Raw genomic sequence first — 9,955 nt, 5'->3', positions numbered from 1 at the left:
ACTTGTCGGCGGCCATACTCCCAGCTCCATAGGCGCAGTGCGCCCGCACAAACGCGGATACGAAAGTTCATCTTCTATTTTCGTGGCAATAGTCACGACCAAGCTTGTCACTGACGTCTTCAGGTCACATTTGAATATCCCGCGTGCCAAGTACTGCACGCTCTGGCCGCGACTGGCATTCTGCCGTACTGGCCTTTTGTGCCATCATTTCAGCTGGTTGCTAGGGAATCCAGCGACAAGCGTGGAGGTCACGTGGCACGGCACTCTGACATCGCTAGTCAGTTGCAGTGTAGTGCAGTGTAGTGCAGTGTAGTGCAGTGTAGTGCGGTGTAGTGCAGTGTAGTGTAGTGTAGTGTAGTGTAGTGTAGTGTAGTGTAGTGTAGTGTAGTGTAGTGCAGTGTAGTGTAGTGTAGTGCAGTGTAGTGTAGTGCAGTGTAGTGTAGTGTAGTGTAGTGCAGTGCAGTGTAGTGTAGTGTAGTGTAGTGTAGTGCAGTGCAGTGCAGTGTAGTGTAGTGTAGTGTAGTGCAGTGCAGTGTAGTGTAGTGTAGTGTAGTGCAGTGTAGTGTAGTGTAGTGTAGTGTAGTGTAGTGTAGCAGGGCATAGATTAACGGCCGGACATCGGACATTTTCCGGCCATTTTCGGCCACTGACTGGATGTGTTCAATTTCACCAGACATAGTGTCCGGTCAAAAAAGAAAAAAAAAGAGAAGCGACCTCTCGACCTTTTTATGCCCAGTGGGGGCTTCTTCGGAGCTTCGTGCCAAATGCGACTTGCATATCGTACAACTAACACGTACACCGTAGTCTCAGGCGTAGACTTCACTATATTTACTTGATCCGCCTGAGCAATGTGTTGTTGCTACAGTCAATTCACACTTTCGACCGTTGGTGTCGACTTCCCACTTGAATCAATGGGTTGGACTGCTAGTAATGTGTGAGATACATGTACGTGCACATAATGAGTCATTGTGAATATACAGTCAGACCTCGCTTAACCGCACACATCTGTTTTCCACAAAAACATCCGGATAGGCGAGGTTACCGGATAACTGAACACACATACTGTATATGCATGTGGCATGTCAAAAGCAGTGACATCATACATACATGTAGACAGGTCCTATGCAGTACAACTAGCATGCACAGTATGTAAAACAAGCGAGAAAAATGACAAGTGCATGCAACTGAGTGCTGTCCGCACACACCCAGCAGGTCAAGGACCTCATTTGCTTGTACAACTCCTTGATACTAGCTTCTGCAAGCGCTAGCCAGCCACATGCAACCGGATACGACGAAGCATTTTGTACACATTTTAACCAGTTTGTACACAAAATCATGCACCGGTATGCGGATCGCGAGATCCGGTTATGTTGTATGCATAACATATACTGCACATCGGTAACCAGCGATTTTCTTCCGGATGGCGAGGGATCCGGATAAACGAGGACCGGATAAACGAGGTCTGACTGTACTTCAGTACTACTAAAATAAAAAGAAGAAACACCCTGAGAATGTGTTGTGGAAAATGTCCGGGCATGTCCGGACAGATTTCAAAACGGAAGGACATTTGTCCGAGCTAAATGAAATCCTTAAGCTATGCCCTGTGTAGTGTAGTGCAGTGTAGTGTAGTGTAATGTAGTGTAGTGTAGTGTAGTGTAGTGCAGTGTAGTGTAGTGCAGTGCAGTGTAGTGTTGTGTAGTGTAGTGTAGTGCAGTGTAGTGTAGTGTAGTGACAAGTGTAGTGTAGTGTAGTGTAGTGCAGTGCAGTGTAGTGCAGTGCAGTGCAGTGTAGTGTAGTGTAGTGTAGTGTAGTGCAGTGCAGTGCAGTGCAGTGTAGTGCAGTGTAGTGTAGTGTAGTGTAGTGTAGTGTAGTGTAGTGCAGTGCAGTGCAGTGCAGTGCAGTGTAGTGTAGTGTAGTGCAGTGCAGTTGAGTGTAGTATTGCAGTGTAGTGTAGTGCAGTGTAGTGAACCGCGACTCCACCGTTTTTGTTCAAGCATGGCATGTGTGGCATCAATGGAAAGGCAATGACCTCAGCTACCTAAAATAGCCGATCGACAAGGGAGTACTGGCCATGGGATCAGATAGAAGCGGGGTCAAAGTCAGGCCAAAGAGATCTCACGTGTACGGACTGTAGAACTTTCGATCCCCTGGGATCGAAAATTTTCAAAATTTCAATCGATCGGAACTCAGTCATTACTGGGTTATTTCCAAAAACTAACATAGTATGTACGTCGAAGAGAAAACTCTCAGCTGTCCATTAAACACCTGTGACTGAAAACTCTCCTCCCGGACTCCACAGCAACACAACCGGATAGGACGGGAATATTATAATTATTAGGACTGAACAAACATGAAACGGGAAGTACAAAAAGGAAAAGACTACATACCAGCCGCCATCAAAATCGGGCTCAACACAACAACAGGCACTACATCATTGCGCAACAACTTTGGAGCATGCGCATGCTTGGCCAAGTCCTGTTACCATGGGACCACTCTATCACACTCCTCCGCCTGGTAACAGGGAAATTGTATCACCAAAGTGAACGGGCAAAGAAACATTCCAAGGGGACAAAAGTGGAAAGAAGACAACGGTCTCGCAGATGGACCATACACACGGATATACATAAAAGATGGCAAACAGCAAGTGAAGGGCAACCATACCGGAACCGAATAGAAAAGAGAATACCCACGCAACCAGAATAGATGCGGCACGAGCAGCCACAAAGCATATGGTGCAATGTACCGTCACACGAAAAAGTCCAGAATGACACATGCAGTACATGGAAGAGGAAACGGAGACTAACGAGCGAGCGGCATTGGACAAAACAGATTTTGCACCAAAACTAGAGACACACACACAGTGGTAATAGGACTCTACAAGGCATGTCATATGGATGCGGGAAAGGCCAGAATAACCAGCAAGAAACTGCAGTAAATGAACACAACGGTGTGAGTTACGTACGGAACCAACCAGGGACCTGCAGACTGGAACGGTCGCGCAAACCATAGCCATGGACGGGCGTGTCAGGCATGGCATCATGTACGGGGGCGTCTGCAACACGAGCTGGACAACGGGGTCCCGGTCGTCAGCCTCCACTGCCGCCGGCGCGTCGGCAGGGCCATGCGCATCAGGAGCCTGTGGATCTCTCTTCAGCAAATCCACGTTCACCAGCTTGGAGCGACCATCAGCTGTGGCAATACGGACTGTCGACGGGGAGATGATGCGGATTACGTGCCATCCAGATTCGAAGGGGGTGAGAATCTTCGAATGCCGCTCCGGACGCCGAAGAAGGACGACAGTGTCAACGGGGTATGGACACTCGGGCACGGGAGCATCGAGGAAGTCAAGCCGTGCTAGCTCAACTTCGAGGTGATCGCGCAGGCGGGCAGACTTCCGCTGCAACTTGTCCACCCAGGCGCTGTCGGACAGTTCAGTGGAATCTTGTTCGATGAGAAGACGGTGAGGCTGCCAGCCGTGCATGGCTTCCATCGGGCTAATCTTCGTAGCGGTGTGCGGGCGAGAACGGTAGTGGAACAACAGAAGCTCGAGGGCAGTCTCCCAGTCGTCATCATCCTCGAGCGTCTTGCGGATGATCGTCAACAGCGTCCGGTTGAAACGTTCCACAGAACCTTGTGACTGGGGATGTCGAACAGCGCCCCGCTGGACCGTGACGCCAAAGGACTTGAACAGGGCTGACACAATGGCATTGACAAACTCAGTGCCATTATCGCTACGCACAACCTCAGGCGCGCCCCATCGTGAGCAGATAGAGACCATGGCAGCAGCGACCTCCGCCGAACAGTGGCGCTTCATCGGGACAACTTCGACCCACTTGGTAAAATGGTCGATGCAGACGAGTACGTAGCGGTAACCAGAACGGCTGACACCAAGCTCCAAGGTATCGATGGAGACAACACTCCAGGGGCCGTTGGCGGGAGACAGGTCGTGTCGGTGGCACACCGGGGCCACCACGAGGGTTTGCAGCCGTACAGGGGGGACAGCGGCGGATGAAGTCCTGACACTTCTCGGCCATGTTGGGGAAGTAACAGGCACCCCGGAGAAACCGCCACATGACCTCCCAGGAGGCGTGGCCAGTCTGTTGATGGGCACCCCGAAGAACGAACTCTTCGATGTCATTCGGCACGACTGGTACTGACATGACCTCGTTAGGGGGTAGCTTGACGCTCCGCATCAGCACGCCATCCACGACGGTCAATTGCTGCTGAACACGCTGGAATGCCGGCGAACGGACAGCATGGCCGGCCACAAGGTCCTCGACGACAACCGGAATCACCTCGTCCTGCTGCTGCGCCGCGGCAATCTCGCCCAGGGTTAGGACACGCCAGGCGGCATCATCAGCGACAGCGGCGCCAACGACATCGGCATCACCAATCGGGCCAGACATCTTCGCAGTCTGGCGGGCAAAGCGGAGGAACGGCGGTGGGACACGTGTGAGCTGATCAGCAATGTTTTGCTGTGTGGGTACCCAGACCACGTCAACACTCATGCCGGACGAGTCGACGATATCGAGAATAACCTGCAGCCGGCGTTGCACGAGGACTTCGTGCAACCCACTGACGTGAACCCGCTTGATGTTGTCGAACAGAGAACGCAGCCACCCATGCACCGTCTGGGAGTCGGTCATGATGCACAACTTCGGGATACGCCAAGACGACGCGAGAGTGAGGCCCTTTACCACGGCATCTAGCTCGGCGACGTTGATGTGGCGTTTATCGGTGGCACCGCGGAGCCACGACTGGTCTTCGAGTACAGTACCATCAGCTTCGAGCACGACACCGTAGGCAATGCTGGAGGCGTCGCACCAAACACGCCAGTCTTGGGGATCGTCCGCAGTCCAGGCTCCATGAACAGGGTCGTCGCCCTCCACACGCTTTGCCGCATCGTGGCAAAGGTCGCACAACTCCTGGGGGACAGCTGCATCCCAGGCATCCGTTGTTGCAGACGCCAAGCGCTTCAGCCAGCTAGCCAAAGGGCGCAGATAGCCACAGACCGGATAATGACCAGTCAGTTGACCACACCACTGGAATACATTCCGCTTAGTCATCTGGGTAGGAGGGGGTTACAGTGGCTCGCGTCGCTCCCACTGGCCATCGTGCGTCTGCAGACCAAGGACGCGAGTCGCATCAACGTCCACAGCAGGTTTCGTAGGCAATCCATGGGCGGTCAGCGCGTCCGCAAGGGCCTCCGCCTGATCTGTCGGCGTGATGATGTCATCAATGTAATTATCGGTGTCGGTGAAGTCACGGGTCACCCATTTCACAATAGTGTCCAAGACTTTCGGCGCAATGGCAAGGCCAAAGCCCATGCGCTCCATCACGTACTGTCGTCCTTGCCAAACGACCATCTGGAACCGCTGCTGGGTTGGGTGGATGCGAACATTCAGGAAGGCCTTACGGATGTCGACAATCTTGGACGCGCCTTTCCGTTGCCGCCACTCGCGAAGCTTCTCAGGGCACGCGGGTGCCTCCCGACCAGGGCTGGAGATGATCCGAACGTTCAGCGCACGGTAGTCCAAACACGGACGCACGGGTGTGGTAGGCTTATGTTCCTGACACACAGCCAACAGTGGCAGTACGGCGCCTGGTGGACCATGTCGATCAGCATCATACGGTACAAGCCATCCCTCCGCCAGCCAAAGGTCAATCTCGGCCTGGAACTTGGCCTCCTGCTCCGGTGACAACTTCTGGCGGGAGTATTCGCCAATACCAGAGCCAATAGGGGCTTGCGGTGGTGCGCCTGCCGACCAACGCCATTGGACTTCCCAAAAACCACGCTCGGCGTCGAAGGCGACCTCAGCATCACCCATGGACAGGGTGACATTCGGCCCATCTCGTGACACAGAGACATCGCGTGGCAACTTAGCGGAGCTCTCCGGGTTGTCAGACTCGGACGTGGTATCGGATGCAGTTGACGGATCACGCGGGCGACCAAACCATACGGTTGCGAGGACACCATCGGGGGCATAACCAAGGTGCACGCCACCCACGGAGGAGATAATGTCCAGTCCCAGAAGGATATCAGCGTCAACCACATCCAAGGTGTCGACAACGAGGAAATCAGCAGTAACTTCAGGCAGGTGCACTTTGTCATCGTCACGATGAACAGTCAACCGGACTTGCCCAGACACCACAACTTCCTGCCCATCGATGGCGGTAATGCGCGGGTTGGACTCTACGAGCTGAACGGGTACACCCAACTCGGAGACAACGCGATAGCTGATCAAGGACTTACTAGAGCAGGAATCCACGGCAGCACGCAGCCTGGCCTGGCCCTCACTATAGACATGAATCCTGGGCAGCGACGAACAGGGACTTGCCACGACACTGAGGCAGGCATTGCCCGTGGTCGACGAGCCCGAGCCCGCAGCACAGGCGGTACTAGTGGGCGTCTGAGAAGAACTGGCACCACCACTAGACTTCAGCTGAGGGCACTGACGCTTGACATGGCCGGGCTGCTGACAATGAAAGCAAACAGGAGGACGTCTCTGCCGGTTCGGGCAATCGCGCCGCAAATGCCCAGTCTGATGACACTCATAGCAGAGGCGACTAGGGGTGGAACTGCCACTGGGTCGTCGAGCAGGGCTGGCTGTCAGAGCAGCAACGGGTTCCTTGACTAAGCTGCCCGCAGCACAAAGGGCACGGGCCTGGGCTGCAACTGAGCTTACCGTAGCCCCAGCAGGTTGAGAGGCTGCATTCAAACGAAGCTGCACGGCGAAGTGAGGCGGAAGCCCCACCAGGAACTGCTCCAAGAGGATCGGGTCCTTGCCGTCCGCTGCCTCCTTGTGTCCACTCAGCCGTTGCAGCCGCCGAAGATCCGCCAAGTAGGCGTCGACAGTTTCGTCCGCACGCTTCCTCCGCTTGACAAACTGGTGGTAGGCATCGGCAGGCAAGGACCAAAGTTGAACTCATTGCGGTAAAAGATGCACGGAATGGCTGAAAACTACAGTGCGTTTTTTTATAATAGACTCTGAAAACCTTGAGAACGTACTCAAGGACACTTTTGAGAAAATGTCATGCGAGTTGCGTCACGAAAATCTGCGCGCGAAATTCGAAAAACCAGGTGTGACTCGTGGCATTTCGCCATCTTGTTCAGAGTGTCCTTCGAGCTCCTTGCCTCGTGGCCGGAGGAATCATTTTGTTGCTGACTGCTCTGTGGCCCTATTTTGCTTTTTCTCGAGTGTCTTTTCGTTCGTGGCAACTTGTTCTCTCGACATGCCACATAATTATAACAAAACGCGAACGGGCCATGGTACATGGTGGTGTCTGTTTTACAATATTTTGCGAAGACGAGGAGAACAATGGCTGGGCATTGAATTGGTCCCAAGTATTCCATTCGTCATGCTGCTGTTGCGTGTGGCGTCAGCATTTCCACCATGAACAGATGTACCAGGGATGCTGACGGCGAAAATCAGCGTGGGGGGTTGGCCTTGTCTGTCTCCAGTGATGAAGGCAACGAGAGTGACAATCCGTGATGTGAGACTCGTGCCATGAAACCACTCAACCCTGACGGATTTGCTTTGGACTGTATAAGAAGTAATTTACGGATTCTATGCTGCGAAGGAGGACCCAACACTAGACAAAGTTCCTGCTCGCTGCAGAGAAACCATCGACGATTTTCCAGACATGAGCAAAACTAGCTCTTGGAAAATGTTGCATTCCATGGGATTCCAGTGTGGCAAGACCAGAGGTATCACACAAATAATGATGGAACAGCACAGGATTGTGTCATGGCGGCATCGCTACCTGTGAGACATACCTGGATGAGACGTGGGTCAATGCGCGTCACACAGTTACTAGGAGGTGGTACGACAATGGTGACAGGAGTGTATAGGCAAGCAACCAAATGAAGCACCATCAGGTAAAGGCAAGCGCGTTATTGTTCTGCATACTGGTGGACGGGACAGATTCGTGAAAAACTGCGCTGATGTGTTCGTGACTGGAGGCCGGCGCCAACGGTGATATACGTCGTCGGCTGTCCGCGCACATCTGTTCACTGTGTAATACTGTCGTCACAAGTGCAACACAAAACACGGAATTATTGGGGCCGTTTCGTTCCTCGCTGGTCTTCTACTATTCGCAGATGTTGAACCAGACACAATTGTGACCTATTTGCATTGTGTGTGTGTGTGTGTTTGTAAAACTGCTCATGCTTCCTTTTTGTTAGTCTCTTTATGGGAGCTGTGTGAATTGCCTTTGTGATTTGTTGTGGTGTTTGAATTTTCACTGCAGTCTTTCAGGGATCGAGGGAAGTTTCCTGCATGCTGGAATGTTTTGATTTATTGAGCTAATTGCAATACAGGATTTGAATTATTCAGTACAGTTTGCCACAATAAGTCGTGAAAAGCCACGACTCACTGGTTTCCTACAATTAATTATTTACAAAGGTTAGGAGAACCCTACACACTGTCTCATCCGAAGTGATCCCATGTATTATTAATGTGCCTCCCTTTCTTTTTCTCTCCCTATCTCCTTTCCCTCTCTGACAGCATCTTTCTTTTTTTTTCCCTTTTAGCTTGCCGTGGTTGGCTATCACCTGACCTCTCATGTTTATTGGCAGTCTTCGGACGGGCCAGGAGATGTTGAATAAATAAATAAATAAATAAAGAACTGCAGACAGCAGTGCACAACTGCACAGCCATGTGCATGTACATGTACATGCATGCGCTGTGCTCCAGTACATGTATACCGAAAAAGAAAAGAAAAAAAAGAATCAAGATGAACTGTACTGGATTCGAACCCATGCCGGGCACCATGCAAGTGATGAGCTTTCCTGGCTAAAACTTCTGTAGCGACCTGACTCACTGAGTATTACGTCATTCTACATACGCATGCGCAAGAAATAAAATCATTCTCTTTGGTCACAACTTCTTCGTTGTCCGGTTGGCCAAAGTAGCCGTCGTCTAGGGCCCGACGTAAAACCCTAAATTGGTGACCCCTGACGCTGCGCTCTTCGGAGTTTTGAGCATGCCATCCCTGAGCTCGGCCCGCCGCAGTTTCCTGCTCGCCTCAACTCTCGGGATCCCGTCAATCGCCGGCTGTTGACGTAAAACTTGAGCCTCACCACCACTCGTCACTGGATCCGCCTCGGAGCTGCTGTGGCCCCTGCCACCCTCCCGGCCCACCTGGATACCCCGCTATCCTGCCACGGCACATCGTCCAGTCGTCTTCGTTCTGGCCTCAAGCTGGAAATTGGCCACCTCCACCCGTCGTACCAGCTCACTCACCGTGCACGCACGCAGGCACACGCCCGGCACCGGACCCCATGGAGCTGCGCTCGCCTCCATCTGTCCCCGCCTCACTTCGCATGCCTCGCATCAGTGCAGCGCTCCTGCTGGTATCCTGCCAAGCCTGCAACATGCAGCCGCCTCTGACATGATAACACTCCTCTGTCACGCGTACGTTTCCTCTTTTCTTTCTTTCTGCCTCTGACATGCTCTCCACCTCTGTCACGTTAACACACCTCTGACACGTTAACCCGCCTCTGTCATGCATCTCTCTCTCTTTCCTGCTTTTCTGATTTTTGTTTCGGCATTTGTGCCACGTCTCAAACAAATTTCATACATGCAGCGCTCTCGCCTGTACATATGTAGCATATTATTATATTTTTGCCGTTCCCCCTTGTACATGCTGCGCTTTCCTTTCTCTTCTCTTTCTTGTTTCTTGTTTATCGTGCTTCGCTCCTCCCGACCTCACCACTGTCGGGGGAGTACTGTAGCGACCTGACTCACTGAGTATTACGTCATTCTACATACGCATGCGCAAGAAATAAAATCATTCTCTTTGGTCACAACTTCTTCGTTGTCCGGTTGGCCAAAGTAGCCGTCGTCTAGGGCCCGACGTAAAACCCTAAACTTCCGTTTAAAAAATCAAAATCCACTGAAAACCATTTAAAACCAGATTTCCAGCCGAAACCCGGCCGAATATCTAACTTTGA

The 9,955-nt window shown here is 52.3% G+C and overlaps 1 protein-coding gene across 1 annotated transcript; it reads right to left on the bottom strand.

Moving 5' to 3' along the window:
- Positions 1 to 2,962: 2,962 nt before the first annotated feature.
- On the bottom strand, positions 2,963 to 5,066 carry LOC135830368 (uncharacterized; the record flags this gene model as incomplete). Its single annotated transcript, XM_065342631.1, has 2 exons — positions 4,126 to 5,066; positions 2,963 to 4,022 (listed from the first exon to the last, which is right to left on the bottom strand). Coding segments are annotated over exons 1-2 (2,001 nt in total), but the record flags the coding sequence as incomplete, so codon positions are not given.
- Between the last annotated feature and the right edge of the window lie 4,889 nt (positions 5,067 to 9,955).

This window comes from Sycon ciliatum, unplaced genomic scaffold, assembly GCF_964019385.1.
Source record: "Sycon ciliatum unplaced genomic scaffold, ocSycCili1.1 SCAFFOLD_2068, whole genome shotgun sequence".
NCBI classification, from domain to species: domain Eukaryota; kingdom Metazoa; phylum Porifera; class Calcarea; order Leucosolenida; family Sycettidae; genus Sycon; species Sycon ciliatum.
The sequence above is the reverse complement of the archived record's forward strand: the minus strand, read 5'-3'. Positions and strand labels throughout refer to the sequence as shown.